At 44.6% G+C, this 19,422-nt stretch overlaps 1 protein-coding gene across 1 annotated transcript; it reads right to left on the bottom strand.

Moving 5' to 3' along the window:
* Positions 1–531: 531 nt before the first annotated feature.
* prodh2 (proline dehydrogenase 2) lies at positions 532–16,213 on the bottom strand. The gene is given in 12 exon segments (XM_084141920.1): positions 532–873; positions 1,286–1,374; positions 1,589–1,699; positions 5,445–5,611; positions 8,490–8,633; positions 9,649–9,729; positions 9,822–9,862; positions 9,865–9,886; positions 10,384–10,510; positions 11,486–11,676; positions 12,514–12,980; positions 16,149–16,213. Coding segments are annotated over 11 exon segments (1,416 nt in total). The 5' UTR covers positions 12,775–12,980; positions 16,149–16,213; the 3' UTR covers positions 532–691.
* Between the last annotated feature and the right edge of the window lie 3,209 nt (positions 16,214–19,422).

Genomic DNA, 19,422 nt, shown 5'->3' with positions numbered 1-19,422 from the left:
CACTTATGGTTTGTCTGGACTTGTGGCTCGATAGCTTAGGTCTACAGCTCTATCTGGTTGTCGTGTCAGGGACTACAGTTGTTGAGAACTGTACCATTTTAGCTAAGCGTAACCCCAGGTAGCTTAGTGGTTCAGAGCGTTGTGCCAGTAACCGAAAGGTCGCTGGTTCTAATCCCCGAGCCGACTAGGTGAAAAATCTGTCGATGTGCCCTTGAGCAAGGCACTTAACCCTAATTGCTCCTGTAAGTCGCTCTGGATAAGAGCGTCTGCTAAATGACTAAAAATAATAATAACAAAAAACACTTTTCCTAACCTGCTACGTTTGTTCTCCTAACCTGCTGCGTTAGTTCTCCTAACCTGCTATGTAAACAAACCATCAGTATCACCACACCGGATACTGTTCCACAAGTTCCTCGTTAGTCGTCAGACGCTATGGTACCATTAATGTTACATACGTCTGTCCACGAGAAATCTTGAGGAATGAGGTAAAGTCAATTCAGTGTTTTAAATTTAAAATTCAAACAATTGAAAAACATTTGACATTATTTGCTTATCCTTTATTGAGAGTAGATGGTCTTTTTTCAATTATTGAATAGGAGTTTCAGTTTACTTCCTGAATTGACTGTCTTTAATGCAAATTTAGCCCAAACCCGCCCTCCACACCATCCCCGCTTCCCTGTCCTCCCTACCCCTATCTTCCCTGTCTGAGCCCCTGCCACAGCCTCCTGTGGAGCTCCTGTCTCAGGAGGTCTCGCTCCTTGCGGATGCCCTGCAGCACGGTCCGGTTCTCCTGGGCACGGCGCACCAGGTAGGGCAGGGTGTCGTCCACCGAGCCATACGGCACCGACTTGTACACCGAGTAACCCTGCTGGGCTAGGGGGAGGAGATAGGGTGGAAAAGGGGGAAAGGTGGAGAAAAAGAGACACAGACACAAAGGACAGAGAGAGACAGAGGGAAAGGACAAGGAGATAAAGAGAGGTGGTTGAAGGGATAGAGAGGGGACAGGAGAAAGAGAGAGAGAGGCAGGAGAGAGGAACAGAGAAAGGACAAATAAGTAAAGAGGGAGGGGTTAGAGAGGATGGGTGGGAGAGAGGAGAGGAAGAGGAAAGGATAGAGAGAGGCAGAGAAACAAGGAAAGATGGATAGGGGAAGAAAAAAAGTGAATAATATTCACAAAACTATCTTAATGTGTGTAGCTAAGCAAGGTAAGGCAGAATAGGGACTTGAGTTTCTTTGACGATACACTTGAATATAAGTTGAATTTGAAGGGAGAAAGGATGCTTACCGAGAGTGAGAGACACATGGTCACACATCCCCAACAGCTGACCAAAACACACAGATCCACCATCTTTGTCTATTCCCAGCTCTCCCATCCTTAGGACAGATGTCACAATACCAATTCAATGTCATGTAATGCATGTGCTGCATTAGTGGCTTTACAGAACTTTTGCCTCACGGGGTGCTCTTGAGCCAAAAGAGGGTCCCCTAAATGGACAGGAATATTTCTAAATTTGAGGTAAGAAATGAATAAATAAACTTCCGCACAGCCTCTTAAAAAAAATTAAGTGAATGATATAAATAATCTTACCGTTGAACTGCACGCCTTACGGACTCCTCGTTGTGCGTGGCAACTATGATCCGATAGCGCTCAGGGTCCTGGGAGATGAGTTCCAGCAGGATGTCCAACGAGCCGTTATAACTACAGGAGCACAACAACATTATGGAGATACACAGTGGCATGTTGTGACATAGCATTATCATATCAATGATAGTTCTAAATGAACATATCATAACAAGACCTTTAATGGTTAAAAATATTCCCAATAATCTATCCTTTCTCGCGAAATGTGCACTTGTTCACTTCCGTTCATGGATTTCAAATGAAAGGACTGGTATAAGAGATATGGTGGAAACTCCCTCTAATCCAGGCTAACACCAATCCAGTGCTTAATTTGAGACGGATCCTGCCGGAACAGGATCCGGCACCTCTCAGATTTTACTTTGTTTGTTCCAGCACCTCTCGAGGCATGATTCATTGTTTCACTATTCGCACTGTAGACATTCTAATAAAAGCGATCAGTGTTAAATCAAGTTGCCTCCTCGTTATTTCTCCCACCCCCCAGAAAGACCATCATGCAAAAGCACATGACCAGTCTGTGTAATCATCCTTTCCTGCTACACTGATTCCAGACCTGCTCTCTTATTTGTACATAGAGGTTATGGGGAGGGCCGGTGGGGTAAGTAACTGATCTTGACACTTATCTTGGCAGTGGTGGTCAGCTAGTCGTCTCCCTACTGAATTTGAATCATGGGAAAGCCTATTAAAAAATGGATAAGAAAAGGCAATCGAGTTTGATTACATTTTTCAAGTCCAAAAATCCAAAGAAAGATGGTGAATCGAACCCAGAACGAGCCAGAGAACTGTCAGTGCCGGAGGACAGGAGTGAGGGTGTCACGATCGTCGTTAGATGAAGCGGACCAAGGCGCAGCGTAATAGCCGTACATTTTTTATTGAAGTAAACACACGAACAAAACAACAAACCAAACGATACGTGAAGTCCTAGGTTAACACCAAAACAAACCTTACGGAACAAGATCCCACAATAAACAGTGCCAAACAGGCTGCCTAAGTATGGTCCCCAATCAGAGACAACAAGCTACAGCTGCCTCTGATTGGGAACCACCCTGGCCAACATAGAAATACACGAACTAAAACAAAACATAGAAAATAACACATAGAAAATCCACACCCTGGCTCAACATATGAGTCCCCAGAGCCAGGGCGTGACAGTACCCCCCCCCCCAAAGGCGCGGACTGCGACCGCGCCAGCCAAACACAAGAGGGTAGGGGCCGGGAACAGGTCGGACCGGGCTAGCGACGCGCACCACAGGCTTGGTGCGACGGACAGGAACAGGCCGGACCGGGCTGACGACGCGCACCACTGGCTTGGTGCGGGGAGCTGGAACGGGCCGGACCGGGCTGGCGACGCGCACCACAGGCTTGGTGCGAGGGACAGGAACAGGCCGGGCTGGACTGTGGAGACGGACTGGAGGTCTGGAACGGAGAGCTGACACAACCCGTCCTGGCTGAATGCCTATTTCCACACACTCTGTGTGAGGCATCAGCACAGGACGTACAGGGCTGTGCACTCGTACTGACACTACAGCACGTGGCACTGGCGCAGGATATCCGGGACCGAGGAGGGGTACTGGCTGCATGCCCACCTTAGCACGACACGTGCGTGGTGCTAGCACAGGACGTACAGGACTGTGCCGGAACACTCGCGGCACAGTACGTAGCTCTGCATAACTCGGAACCTGCCCAGTCTCATGCTGCCTAGCCTGAGTACGGGGAGTTGGCTCTGCTCTACCTCTAGGCTCCGCCAACCACCCTTCCAGCCCCCCAAACCTGGTAGCCTCCTCTCCTAAATCGCTGATGCGCCCTGTAGCTGCCTCCAGCAGCCCCGTCGTCCATGCCGTGTGCCCCCCCCAAATGTTTTATTGGGGTTGCCTCTCGCGTGTCCGTCGTCGGCACGGTTGGTGCCGTTTCTCCTCTCTTGCCAGGGCCTGTACCTTAGCCCAGGGCCCTCTGCCCGCGAATATGTCCTCCCATGACCACCATTCGCCCACCTGAGCCATCGCCAGCTTCTCCTCCTGGGCACGCTGCTTGGTCCTTTTATGGTGGGATCTTCTGTCACGATCGTCGTTAGATGAAGCGGACCAAGGCGCAGCGTGATAGCCGTGATAGTCAATCTTTTATTGAAGTACACACACGAACAAAACAACAAACCAAACGATACGTGAAGTCCTAGGTTAACACCAAAACAAACCTTACGGAACAAGATCCCACAATAAACAGTGCCAAACAGGCTGCCTAAGTATGGTCCCCAATCAGAGACAACAAGCTACAGCTGCCTCTGATTGGGAACCACCCTGGCCAACATAGAAATACACGAACTAAAACAAAACATAGAAAATAACACATAGAAAATCCACACCCTGGCTCAACATATAAGAGTCCCCAGAGCCAGGGCGTGACAGAGGGGCAAACTGTTCCTGATGGCGATGCCTTAATTCAGCATCACCACCGGCACCTCCACTAGCTAATAGGCCTACTAGTGAGTCAGACTCAGCGGGAGAGGGAGACATGGAGTTGGGGGGGTGGGGGGCAGTGCATCCACCGACGAAGTGCTCGGAGCAGGTGCAATTTGCAGTTCAAGAACAAGCAAACGTATAACCCCTGGCTTGTCATGCAGAATTAATAGTTGGGCTGTACAACATGCAAAAAGGTAGGGAGCTTGGGTCTAGAAACGACTGGAGTGATTAAACTAGCAAAAGAGTGGGTGGAATGTGCAGTAAATTAACATCCTCTGCCTCAGACATAAAAAAACAACAACAAAGAGCCCTCAGAAAAAAGGTTTTTGAACATGCCCGAAGCAAGGCACATTTGGTGGCAGCAAGCCTTGTAGACAAGGCTAAAGAGGACACCCAGGATATAGTTAAAACTCAAAATGAAAAAAATAGACACTACAGCCAGTGTCTTCAGAACAGCCTTAGAATGAGGCTAAACATCACAGCCACAGGCCCGCTCATGGCTTTGAGCAAGAAATTGACTCTCAGGAGTTAAACAGACTTGACATGGGGAGAGTCATTGTGGGAGGTTTTGAAAACTAAGGTAGGACATTTTATTTTCCTTTAAAAACTTGTTCGGTACTGTGAAGGTAATCTGAATATGTGCTTCATATTATCACATAGGCAGGAGGCCTATATATTCTCATATGTGTGTTCTGCTGTAGCCTACATTTATTTATTTTATTTGAAGTTATATTCCAATATTGTGATATTTGTTCTACTGCTACATTGATGTCTTGAAAATTATATGACATTCGGGTCTTGTAAGCCCCACAGCTGAGTATGTGCGCATATGCATATGGCAGGTGTTCTGCAGTGTCGTCTAAAAATATTGCTGTACATTGATGTCTAGAAAATTAGGCTATAAGAAATGTGGACTTGTGTAAGCTATACTCAAGTATGTGGGCATACTGCAGTGACATCTAAAATACTTTGAATTCATCAGCACCTTGGAGAGTGCTGTCCGTTTCACCACCATAGACAGTAGGCTACTTGGCTGTTTACTCTGTCTGCTGCGCTGCCACATTGTGTTTGACACTTTTTTCTCTCAATGTGTTCTGGTACCTCATAGCCCCCCCCCCCCCCCCTCCCCCTCGAATTCACTATATGTTCCAGGACCTCCCGATTTACAAAAAAAGGCACTGCACCAATCCAATGTTTTAATGCATGGGGAGGAGTGTACACAGTTGCACACTTGAGGAGAGAGAACTGATTATTTGGACATTGGTTATTTGAACGTCGGGATTGCTTGTACCACTCTATAATATAACATTTTCCATCACCCAAAAAGCCGACATGCACAAAAGAGTTACCTGTCATTGGTGTGCTCCCAGGATTCATGAACAGGTTCTGACCACCCCTCATTATTGGCCAGTTTCCTTTCTTTGTCCATGTATGCCCCTCTCACAAGCTTCACACCCAGACAGAAGGACTCGCTGATGGACAGGCGGACATCCTCGAGCAGGAGGGACCGCGATTCCTGAAGGGAGAGGGAGACAGAGGGGGGAGAAGCAGAGAGAGAGTGAGAAAGGGCAAAACAGAGCGAAAGAGAGAGAGAGAAAGAGAGAGAGAGAGAGAGAGAGAGAGAGAGGGAGAGCGTGTGGGGGGGGGGGGGGTGAAACTGTTCTGAAATTGCTGAATAGTGGGCTATGACTTGGTTCGTCATTAAGCTCCTACGTTACTCCTGATAATTCAATTAATTTGCTGCTTCAATCATTTACAATCTATAGTAATCTATAGTAATTTAAGGACACTTGTCCTCATCAAGGGTCATAACAACTACATTTAACACATGGGAGTCACCAGAAAACAAGGCCCTGTACATATACAGAGCATTTAGAAAGTATTCAGACACCTTGACTCTTTCCACATTTTGTTACGTTACAGCCTTATTCTAAGATTGATCTACAAACAATACCCCATAATGACAAAGCAAAAACAGGTTTTAAGATTACTATTATAATCTTTTTGGGTTGTTGAATTTTTTGTATCCAATTGGTAGTTACAGTCTTGTCCCATCGCTGCAACTCCCATACGGACACTGGAGAGGCGAAGGTCGAGAGTCGTGCGTCCTCCGAAACACAACCCAGCCGAGTGCCCGGAAGCCAGCCGCACCAATGTGCCGGAGGAAACACCGTACAGCTGGCGACTGAGTCAGCGTGCAAGTGCCCGGCCTGCCACAGGAGTCGCTAGTGCGCCATGGGATAAGAACAACCCTGCCGGCCAAACCCTACCCTGGACGGCGCTGGGCCAATTGTGCGCCAACCCATGGGTCTCCTGGTCGCGGCCGGCAGCGAGAGAGCCTGGACTCGAACTAGGATCTCTAGTGGCACAGCTAGCACTGCCTTAGACCACTGCGCCACTCAGGAGGCCCAAGATTATTATTATTTTTCAACCCTGAAATATCACATTTGGATATCATTTTACATTTACATTTTAGTCATTTAGCAGACGCTCTTATCCAGAGCGACTTACATGAGCAATTAGGGTTAAGTGCCTTGCTTAAGGGCACATCGACAGATTTTTCACCTAGTCAGCTCGGGGATTAGAACCAGCGACCTTTCGGTTACTGGCACAACGCTCTTACCCACTAAGCTACCTGCCACCCTATGTATTCAGACCCTTTACTCAGTACTTTCTTGAAGCACCTTTGGCAGCGATTACAGCCTCAAGTCTTCTTGGGTATGACACTACAAACTTGGCACACCTGTATTTGGGGAGTTTCTCCATTTCTTCTCTGCAGATCCTCTCAAGCTCTGTCAGGTTGGATGGGGAGCGTCACTGCACAGCTATTTTCAGGTCTCTCTGGCTGGGCCACTCAAGGACATTCAGAGATTTGTCCCCAAGCCACTCCTGCATTGTCATGGCTGTGTGCTTAGGGTTGCTGTCCTGTTGGAAGGTGAACCTTCGCCCCAGTCTGACCTCCTGAGCACTCTGGAGTAGGTTTTCATCAAGGATCTCGCCGTACTTTGCTCCGTTCATCTTTCCCTCGATCCTGACTCGTCTCCCAGTCCCTTTCGCAGAAAAAATCCCCACAGCATGATGCTGCCACCACCATGCTTCACCGTAGGGATGGTATTGGCCAGGTGATGAGTGGTGCCTGGTTTCCTCCAGACGTGGCGCTTGGCATTCAGGCCAAAGAGTTCAATCTTGGTTTCATCAGACCAGAGAATCTTGTTTCTCATGGTCTGAGAGTCCTTTAGGTGCCTTTTGGCAAACTCCGAGCGGGCTGTCATGTGCCTTTTACTGAGGAGTGGCTTCTGTCTGGCCACTACCATAAAGGCCTGATTGCTGGAGTGCTGCAGAGATGGTTGTCCTTCTGGAAGGTTCTCCAATCTCCAAAGAGGTACTCTGGAGCTCTGTCAGAGTGACCATCCGGTCCTTGGTCACCTCCCTGACCAAGGGCTTTATCCCCCGATTGCTCAGTTTGGTCGGGCGTCCAGCACTAGGAAGAGTCTTGGTGGTTCCAAACTTCTTCCATTTAAGAATGATGGAGGCCACTGTGTTCTTGGGGACCTTCAATGCTGCAGAAATACATTGGTACCCTTCCCCAGACCGGTGCCGTGACACAATCCTGTCTTGGAGCTCTACGGACAATTCCTTCAACCTCATGGCTTGGTTTTTGTTCTGACGTGCACTGTCAACTGTGGGACATTACATAGACAGGTTTGTGCCTTTCCAAATCACGTCCAATCAATTGAAATTACCACAGGTGGACTCCAATTAAGTTGTAGAAACATTTCAAGGATGATCAATGGAAACAGGATGCAGTTGAGCTCAATTTTGAGTCTCATAGCAAAGGGTCTGAACACTTATGTAAATAAGGTATCCGTTTAGTTTTTTCCCCAAAAATTTTTTTCACTTTGTCATTATGGGGTATTTTGCGTAGATTCAAATCTTATTTAATCCATTTTAGAATAACGCTGTAATGTAACAAAATGTGGAAAAAGGGAAGGGGTCTGAATACTTTACGAATGCACTGTAAGTTCTACAACTGATGTACAACACATTTGACAACGGTTGAGACAATGAATAGATATTTCTGATGAGTTTGTCTGCACACAAATGTTTACACAACCATTCATTGTGGAGAAACAAATAGAGTGGGAGGGAGAGCGAGAGAGAGAGAGAGAGAGAGAGAGAGAGAGAGAGAGAGAGAGAGAGAGAGAGAGAGAGAGAGAGAGAGAGAGAGAGAGAGAGAGAGAGAGAGAGAGAGAGAGAGAGAGAGAGAGAGAGAGAGAGAGAGAGAGAAAGATAGAGAGAGAGTAGAGAGAGAAACAGACAGAGAGACAGAGAGACAGCGAGAGAGGGAAGAACATGAATCAAAAAGGAGCTGAAAACTAGACTCACTGATCTACCTTAAGGTAACACTGGTAGGTGTTCCAGATCCAGACGCCATCTTGGTTGAACTTCTTCATCATGGCCATGGTGACGAGCGAGAGGGCGGGGTTCATGTATGTGTACTCTGCGTCGACCAGAACTCGCACTTTGTTGGCACTGGCCTGAGAATGAAACACATGCAGTAATGGCTCTTTGATAACACTTTACCTAAAGTGATTCTTATGTCTATAATGTGTAGGCCAGGGCTTTCTAACCCTGTTTCTGGAGAGGTACCATCCTGTAGGTTTTCAATCCAACCCAAGTTGTAACTAACCTGATTCAGTTTATCAACCAGCTAATTATTAGAATCAGGTGTGCTAGATTAGGGTTGGAGCGAAAACCTACAGGACAGTAGCTCTCCAGGAACAGGGTTGGAGAGCCCTGCTGTAGGCTATGACCATGTAATTACAAAGCAGTTAGTATGTTAGTACATGTGAATATTACGTTGTAACTACAGCTATTAATGAGTAGTTACATACAGGTAACTGCCAAAATAAAGGAAACACCAACATAAAGTGTCTTAATAGGGTGTTGGGCCACCACGAGCCAGAACAGCTTCAATGCACCTTGTCATAGATTATACAAGTGTCTGAAACTCTATTGGAGGGATGCGACACCATACTTCCATGAGAAATTCTATCATTTGGTGTTTTGTTGATGGTGGTGGAAAACGCTGTCTCAGGCTTCGCTTCAGAATAAGTGTTCAATTGGGTTGAGATCTGATAACTGAGACGGCCAAGGCATATGGTTTACGTCATTTTCATGCTCATCAAACCATTCAGTGACCTCTGGTGCCCTGTGGATGGGAGAAGCACCTGCTTTCAATATACTTTGTATCCCTCATCTACTCAAGTGTTTCCATTATTTTGGCAGTTACCTGTAGGTACAAGGGCTATTTAAGGTAACGTTTTACTGACTCTTTTACATCTAACTTCATGACAGGAATATCATTGCATGTGGAAAACAATATGTATTACAGGACACATGGGGCATTGAAGTAAGAAAGTATAAAAGTATAAATAAACATATGTGATAATCATAGGACAATACCAGTGTAGGCTACTATATTTGCATAAGCAAATAACAGGTGCCAATATTTCAGAATTGATGAAAATACAGATGTTTTTCTCTCCATACCTCTCCCACTTTGTTGAGCCTCTGTAGGCCGCACAGGAAATGTGTGTTCTCGCTCTCCTGTAAACCGGGGAAGCTGATTGGCTGTGAGAGACGGGACCAGACAGTGGATCAGTCATCACTCTAGACTTATAAATAGAGAGGCATCTGAACATCTCACAAAATGGCTCACCCACCTCTCCGTCCATGGCTCTGACTAGGAGGTCTAGGTCATACTGTTGTTCTGAGTGGTTAGCTTCACCTAAGTACAAAGGGAAATGTGTCAACAGAGATCTGGGCCAGCATTTATCAAGTGCCTCAGAGTCGGATTGCTGATTCAGGATCAGTTTTGCCTCTTAGATCATATTGAATTATATTATTATGGACAGGGAGGACCTGATCCTAGATGAGTGTCCACGTAACCGGCCCTTTATTGTAAGATATTGTTAATAAATAATAGAGTGCTAGTTATACACAAGAGCTAGACTGGTCCCAGACCTGTTTGTGCTCTTACCAACTCAATTGTGGTCCTTGTCAAGGCAAACATTGTTCGGCATGACAATGAGTGACAAGAAGTTGGCATGATAGCACAAACAGACCGGCACTCAGGCTACACAGGAATGTAGTGTTTATTGCTTATATAATATATTTCATAAGGACAGGACAGAAGGGTTGGGGTATATTCCAAAAAAACAAAAAAGCATGAACTATGCTCCTCGCAGAGTAAAAGGGTTTTAGTCAAGTAAGTCATACACTTACACACAGCTCTGGACTGAGCAAGGCAGTGATCTTCAGCTGCATCATGGGATCTTTGCTCCAGGCATTTCTATGGGACATGCTGACACATTCCAACATGGACGCCAGGTTGTCGTCGTACCGTCGCTCCCTGTTGACAATTGATATTTGACCACATGCGTTCAGAATGAAAGTTATTCAATATGGGGCGGCAGGTAGCTTAGTGGGTAAGAGCGTTGTGCCAGTAACCGAAAGGTCGCTGGTTCTAATCCCCGAGCCGACTAGGTGCAAAATCTGTCGATGTGCCCTTAAGCAAGGCACTTAACCCTAATTGCTCCTGTAAGTCGCTCTGGATAAGAGCGTCTGCTAAATGACAAAAATGTAAATATACATTTTTGTTAAAAAAATGTTTTTCATGATATCCAATTGGTAGTTACAGTCTTGTCCCATCGCTGCAACTCCCATATGGACTCGGGAGAGGCGAAGGTCGAGAGCCATGCGTCCTCTGAAACACAACCCTGCCAAGCTGCACTGCTTCTTGACACACTGCTCGCTTAACCCGGAAGCCAGCCGCACCAATGTGTCGGAGGAAACGCCATACAACTGGTGACCATGTCAGCGTGCAAGTGCCCGGCCCGCCACAAGGAGTCGCCACAAATCGCTAGAGCGCGATTTGACAAGGACATCCCAGCCAGACAAACCCTCCCCTAACCCGGATGATGCTGGGCCAATTGTGCACCGCCTCATGGGTCTCCCGGTAGCGGCCGGCTGTGACACAGCCCGGGATCGAACCCGGGTCTGTAGTGACGCCTCAAGCACTGCGATGCAGTGCCTTAGACCACTGCGCCACTCGGGAGGCCCTTCAATATTTCTGAACGAAAACAAACATTGACAAAAGTTGGATCTTTATCATCAATTTATGTACAATGCTGCATGAAACCCATGTAATTGCTTTGAGTATGGTAGCCGAGCATTGCCAGCGTAATACCCTTTTCACACTACTGAGCCAAACTGAACCAAGCCTGGTTACATATCCACCATAGTTAAACTATCCAAGCCCAGCAGCGCAGTACAGTTCAGCAAGCTAGTGTGGAAAGGGGTTTAACATAGAAAGATGTTGTCTAACCCAGTGCTCTCTCCCAGGTCCTCTTCAATGGGCACAGCCAGCATGGGGCGGAGTCCAAGGGAGCTCATCTTCTCCATGGAATGGGTGATCTCGCCCTCGCTCTCCCCGGCCACAAACTGAGCATACACAGACGGCCGCAGGAACAGGGCAAACCCCCTTTTCCCGAGCAGAGTCCGCGCTACAGACATGAGCTGAGAGTGGGAGGAAGAGAGAGAGAGAGAGAGAGAGAGAGAGAGAGAGAGAGAGAGAGAGAGAGAGAGAGAGAGAGAGAGAGAGAGAGAGAGAGAGAGAGAGAGAGAGAGAGAGAGAGAGAGAGAGAGAGAGAGAGAGAGAGAGAGAGAGAGAGAGAGAGAGAGAGAGAGAGAGAGAGAGAGAGAGAGAGAGAGAGGAAAGAAAGAAAGAAAGAAAGAAAGAAAGAAAGAAAGAAAGAAAGAAAGAAAGAAAGAAAGAAAGAAAGAAAGAAAGAAAGAAAGAAAGAAAGAAAGAAAGAAAGAAAGAAAGAAAGAAAGAAAGAAAGAAAGAAAGAAAGAAAGGGGAGGATGAGTGAGTCAAAACTATAGGAAAGGGGAGAGCCGGTGAGTGAGTCAGATACAAATAAAGAGCTAATTTGGGCTAGAGGTAAAGAGAGGGGGAGATAAATACGCATAAGGAGTATGAGAGGCAGAGAAAGAGTGGAAACCGAGACGGACAAACATACTTGACCTTTATACATTGTCAGACACATCGAGTGCAACAGTGTAGGCATTTGCCTGTATGCACTCACTCACTTACTGATTGAGTCCCAAATGGCACCCTATTTCCTACATAATGCACTACTTTTGACCAGAGCCCTATGGGCCGGTGTCAAAAGTAGTGACAGCCCTGTGAGCCAATGTCCAAAGTAGTGACACTCACTCATTCACTCACTCACTTCACCACTCACTCATTCCCCTCAATTCCTCTCTCTCTCATCCCTTATCTGGTTCATGCTGCTCATGTACTGTATATCTCTTCCCTTCTCCTCCTATCCCTCCCTCCCAGTTTCTCACCTTCCCACAGTTGTTGACCAGCAATGGGACAGAGCAGAGTCGGAACACCCCTAATGCTCGGAGCAGCTCCCCAAAGCTCTTTACCCTGAAGGCGCTGGGGTCCTCAAAGGTCAACGCCACTGGGAGGGCGTCCGCTGCGAACCCCTGTGACGGCGCCACTGCCAACCGTTCTGCCGCCAGCGTCCTTGGGGTCACAGTACCCAGCAGCCTCAGCGATAGGAAGGGATGCAATGACGGGCGAAGCAGTGGAGACGTCATCATCGCTGATGGAGGGCGTCTGGATTGACCCGACGTCTGTGTAGGAGTGTGTGTGTATGTGAACAATATGCCTGTTAATATGTGTGCGTGTGTGTGTGTCTTTGGTGTGTTTACTTTCCTTGCTTGCGTAGTTGTGTGGACTCTTGCTCAGCAGTCTGACAGGGTCACACATACAAAAACAAGTGATGATACACTCAGCTGAGAACCTGCTGAAAGAGAGGGATGAGGGGTAGAGAACATGTAAACACATACAAAGAGAAATACAGTACAAGTAAACATTGACCATCAATACAGTACAGCAATTCACCATTTTAATCCAATAGAGGCCGATAAAGTGTCCCTCCATGCATGCATGAAATTTACTTTCCACTTAAATTAAAACTTTGACAATTATAAATTATTACAAATCCATGCCTGTTAAATTAGCTGGTAATTTTCCAAATGCGAGTAAACTAAGCCACAAATATCAATTGCTCTGATAAAGACTAGTGGTGGGCACCAATATCGATAATGTTTGATATCGATATGAGCAAGGCATAACAAATGGTTTTATGTAAAAAACGTAAATGAAGTCCAGTCTGGTGATACTGAAAATATATGTCGCCACACATGGTTTGTTTACATAGCAGGTTACGATAATTAACATGGCAGGTTAGGTGAATTAACGTGGCAGGTTAGGAGAATGAGGTAAAGGTGAGGAAAAGGGTTAGGGTTAAGGCGTCAGCATGCTTCAGTTCGGCTGGTGCCTAGCCAAACTCGGCTAGCCGAACCGAACGAGTGTGCCCTCATACTCCCTTAAAAGACCTTTGCTTGAGAAACGAGAAAAAAGCGGCAATAGTACTGTTTTTCCATTTTGAGACACCGTAGCCAGTATACACTTCTTTAAGTTTATTGTATATCTTAAATGTATGCCTACATTCAGATATACAGGTAACTGCCAAAATAATGGAAGCACCAACATAAAGTGTCTTACTAGGGCTTTGGACCACCACAAGCCACCAGAACAGCTGTTATTCTTTAGTTAGGTTGGTCAGGGTGTGAATGCTAGAGGTTATTATGTGAATATCTAGGTATCTATGTGTAGATCTAGATTATATATTTCTATGTTGGCCGGGTGTGGTTCCCAATCAGAGGCAGCTGTCGATCGTTGTCTCTGAGTCTGATTGGGAATCATACTTAGGTAGCCATTTTGCCTACCTATGTTGTGGGATCTTGACTCTTGTTTGTGTGTAGCCATTGTGAGAGTCACGTTACGGTGCGTTTGTTGTGTGTTAACTTAGTGAATAAACATGTATGCATTCCACGCTGCACCTTGGTCCAATCCTGTACTCAACGAACGTGACAACAGCTTCAATGCGCCTTGGCATAGATTCTACAAGTGTCTGGAACTCTATTGGAGGGATGCGGCACCATTCTTCCAAGAGAAATTCCATAATTTGGTGTTTTGTTGATGGTGGTGGAAAATGCTGTCTCAGGCGCCGCTCCAGAATCTCCCATAATTGTTCAATTGGGTTGAGATCTGGAGACTGAGATGGCCATGACATATGGTTTACATCGTTTTCATGCTCATCAAACCATTCAGTGACCATTCGTGATATATTTAGCAAGCTCAGACTCCATGTCATCAGATAAGACCTTGTATGCCTCTGCTATTCTATCATAGCCTCTCTTTCACACAGGTACATGTTCTTTTTATTTTTTGTCAATGTACCTCTTCAGTGTAATTCAGTCAATTTTTTCATCCCTTGCTGCTGTTCAAATGGACTTCTTCCCTTCTCTCACTTCCTTGGCTGCTCTGTCAAGAACCTCAAGGGGGGCTAGACCCCTGCTTGTTTTATGTTTGTGTACACGGGGCATGATGATGTCTGCTCTGTAACAATAAAAATGCAGTCTTGAATTCATATGCACGACACATTGCAAAAATACTCTGTATATTATGCATAAAACTGACACAATGTAATCAAAGCAAACATACCCCAAAGCAAATATTTTCACAATATTATCCCACATAGCTACAAAGATGCACTTTCATGCTAGGTTTAGGGCACACGTGTCAAACTCATTCCACGGAGTGTCTGGTGGTTTTTGCTCCTCCCTTGTACTTGATTGATGAATTAAGGTCACTGGTCAGTAAGGAACTCCCCTCACCTGGTTGGAACTCCCCTCAGACACTAGGCCCTCCATGGAATGAGTTTGACCCCCCTGGTTTAGGGTGTCATATTGTAGCTTATAGAGACCCCAACTGATGTATAAAACAATCTTAAAACGATCTACTTTGGTTTAGATACAAGCATCATGAAACCTGTAACACAATAAATTAAAGTTTTTTGGGCCTAGCTTGCTTACCACTTTTTCCATGTGATTTCTTCCTTCACAGACTCCATGAAATGATGACCTCTTCCTAAATATTTGGTCACATTATGAATTTTGTGTATGGTTTCCTAGAAACAAGGGGTAGCTCAACTAACCCTTTGGCTCAACTTACCCCACTTTCCTCTACGCTGTGTCCCTCCATTCTCTCCCTCCTTATACCGTCCTCCCCTCCAGCCCTCCACTGTAAATTCCCATTAACTCTATTTAAGTGATGCTGATTTACTAAGAACTATTACTCAATGTATGACACATTTGTGTTTTTTGTTGCATTATTTTGCTGATTCAGAGCAGTAAGATTGCTCGCCTGATGTTCAAGTGCAATGTCTAGCTAAGATAAAACCTGATGTCCATATATTGTACTTTGTTGTGAGTATTGAGCTGCAAGAAGACTGTTTTGTCTTTGTGGACATAACCCACATGACACCATGTCCACTCCAGATGAAGGAGAAACTGTTGGTGTAATTGTTAACAGTGTAACCTACATTCCTGCACTGTTTCTGTAGGGAAGACCGGGGACAGTTGTAACGCATTTTGGAGTTGTTTATTAAAATTTTATTTATTCTTACACTGTTTGATGTAGAGAGTTCTACATTTCACAAAGACAACTTACATGTGCCTGCTAACTATTAATATAGTTTAGAGACCTGTGCTAAATGTGGAATTTTTACAATTCTGTCTTAATCCGAAAAACTCCTGATGTTACAATTAACCCCAATTGCAGGGTTAATTGTAATGGTATATGGGACAGATTAAAACATTTAATCTTTTAGGCATGTCATATTGCCCAGATACTCAGTAGAAAAATGCATGTTTTGTATAACAGTAGTATTAAAAAAAAATGCACGAATTTTCTTAGTTGCACTGCCACAGTTGATGTAAAGAAGGGACATTTGATATTATGTGAATGTGTCCATATACCATGAAATGCAAATCGATATATAGATTTTTGTTATAGGTGCCCATCACTAATAAAGACCAAGCAGAAAAAGCAAAGGAAACCTTACCAGAGTACACGGTCTGCCACCAGTCCATTGAGAAATTTCATCTAGAGGGAGGTTATATGGGGGTGGACACAGATGTGTTGTACCATTTATTGGGTAACTAGATAGTTAATGAGTGGCTAACTTGAGTGACTAACTTGAGTAAACATCAGGTTCACCTCGGAGAGCAGAAATAATTGGTGTCAAGTCCACGTTGGATCCAAAATGTAATTGTCAAGCTCTTACAAATCAATGGCAATAGTAGTCTCAAGCTCACGTTTGATCCAAAATGTAATTGGCAAAACCTTACAAATCAATGGTAGTAGTAGTTCCATCTCAGACAGACAGGTGAAACATTTCACAGAGCTTTTAATTCATTAAAACAAAACTGCACTAGTCTCTCTGCTGATGAGTAACCCCAATGAAATTGACTTCCAAAATCAACCCACATTTTTTTCTACTAACTAGTTTTCTACAAAGATAAATGCTTTTCGCAAAGTGCATTGTTACTCCAGTTATTAACCAGAAATGTAGCTTAGAGGCAATCTGCGATTACTACATACATTTTTTTGTTCGTAAATAATGTAATTGTAAAAATAAAATAAAAACTCTTAACATGGTTAAAACTGTCATTTTGATCCCGTGGATGGTCAGTCCTTGCATCCATAGCTACAGTTGAAGTCGGAGGTTTACATACACTTAGGTTGGAGTCATTAAAACTCGTTTTTTCAACCACTCCACAAATTTCTTGTTAACAAACTATAGTTTTGGCAAGTTGGTTAGGACATCTACTTTGTGCATGACACAAGTCATTTTTCCAACAATTGTTTACAGACAGATTATTTCACTTATAATTCACTGTATCACAATTCCAGTGGGTCAGAAGTTTACATACACTAAGTTGACTGTGCCTTTAAACAGCTTGGAAAATTCCACAAAATGATGTCATGGCTTTAGAAGCTTCTGAAAGGCTAATTGACATCATTTGAGTCAATTGGAGGTGTACCTGTGGATGTATTTCAAGGCCTACCTTCAAACTCAGTGCCTCTTTGCTTGACATCATGGGAAAATCAAAAGAAATCAGCCAAGACCTCAGACATTTTGTTTTGGACCTCTACAAGTCTGGTTCATCCTTGGGAGCAATTTCCAAACGCCTGAAGGTACCACGTTCATCTGTACAAACAATAGTACCCAAGTATAAACACCATGGGACCACGCAACCGTCATACGCGAAGGAGGCGTGTTCTGTCTCCTAGAGATGAACGTACTTTGGTGTGAAAAGTGCAAATCAATCCCAGAACAACAGCAAAGGACTTTGTGAAGATGCTGGAGGAAACAGGTACAAAAGTATCTATATCCACAGTAAAACGAGTCTTATATCGACATAACCTGAAAGGCCGCTCAGCAAGGAAGAAGCCACTGCTCCAAAACCGCCATAAAAAAGCCAGACTATGGTTTGCAACTGCACATGGGGACAAAGATCGTACTTTTTGGAGAAATGTCCTCTGGTCTGATGAAACAAAAATAGAACTGTTTGGTCATATTGACCATCGTTATGTTTGGTGGAAAAAAGGGAAGGCTTGCAAGCCGAAGAACACCATCCCAACCGCGAAGCACAGGGGTGGCAGCATCATGCTGTGGGGGTGCTTTGCTGCAGGAGTGACTTGTGCACTTCACAAAATAGATGGCATCATGAGGAAGGAAAATTATGTGGATATATTGAAGCAACATCTCAAGACATCAGTCAGGAAGTTAAAGCTTGGTCGCAAATGGGTCTTCCAAAAGGACAATGACCCCAAGTATACTTCCAAAGTTGTGGCAAAATGGCTTAAGGACAACAAAGTCAAGGTATTGGAGTGGCCATCACAAAGCCCTGACCTCAAACCTATAGAAGATTTGTGGGCAGAATTGAAAAAGCATGTACGAGCAAGGAGGCCTACAAACCTGACTCAGTTACACCAGCTCTGTCAGGAGGAATGGGCCAAAATTCACCCAACTTATTGTGGGAACCTTGTGGAAGGCTACCCGAAACATTTGACCCAAGTTAAACAATTTAAAGGCAATGCTACCAAATACTAATTGAGTCTATGTAAACTTCTGACCCACTGGGAACGTGATGAAAGAAATAAAAGCTGAAATAAATCATTCTCTCTACTATTATTCTGACATTTCACATTCTTAAAATAAAGTGGTGATCCTAACTGACCTAAAACAGGGAATTTTTACTAGGATTAAATGTCAGGAATTGTGGAAAACTGAGTTTAAATGTATTTGGCTAAGGTGTATGTAAACTTCCGACTTCAACTGCATGTCTATGAATTGCTTGAAATACTACATAAAAATTGACATGGTATAATTGACTCAACAACAACCAATATAAAAATAATTGACCTGGATGAACTTAATTGTTTTTCTTCATAAATCAGTGAAATCATAGACCATTTGTGGCAAGATTTTATTGGTGTATAAGCCAGGTATTTTCTCCTCTCTGCGCATTTTGGGCCAACTATTTCAAATTTTTCCTGAACCTCAACTCTTCCTTTTCCCAGACCCCAACTCCTCCCCCTTTTCAACCTTTTGCCAAACCCCAACTTCTCCTCTGTTCCCCCCTTTTCCCAGACCAAGAGAATGGCAACCACCCAAAATAAAGTAAAGGTGGCGTTCCTGTCTGTCTACATTGCAGACGCCTGCCAGATCTCACAATGCTTGGGTAGGTGTTTAACATATCAGCTACCACTTCATATGACATAGCAATTTGATGCCCGACTACAGTTAATGTAGTCGGGAAGGAACTTGACTCGACCAATAGATCATAGAGGATGCTGGGAAAACCACAGATGTTAGAATGACCCAGAAATGTCAGAGAGAAAGTGACAGGTGTTAAACAGAGATAGTAGTTTAGAGGAGTTGGAGGTAAAAGACTTTGCCCCAAAGTAGACCAAGCTAACTGGCCCAGAGGAAAATATTAACTCCAAACTGCCTTGAACAGTGGTGCATTCAGTTCACCTCAACGTTTGCTACTTTCCGTGACGGTTTGTACTGAACGACATGTTTCCCCATAACGGTGCGCACCGTTCTTCAACAGCCTTTGAGGTATGTTTGCTCCTGTTCAGCGGTGAAAGTAGATTTCATTTCCCGGTACAGAATTGTTTTATTTTGCGCATGCACCAATGTTTTTGGGGGGCCTAAACATAGAATTATATGTAGAAACTCTATTAATTGAATAGGATATCTGGGCCTAATAGTAAAAATGTGTTGTTTCACTTTTAAAATGGACTGGCATTAACATAACCACTCA

This window comes from Coregonus lavaretus (genome assembly GCF_964263955.1).
Source record: "Coregonus lavaretus genome assembly, chromosome: 25".
NCBI classification, from domain to species: Eukaryota; Metazoa; Chordata; class Actinopteri; order Salmoniformes; family Salmonidae; genus Coregonus; species Coregonus lavaretus.
This window is presented reverse-complemented; position numbering and strand designations above follow the sequence as displayed.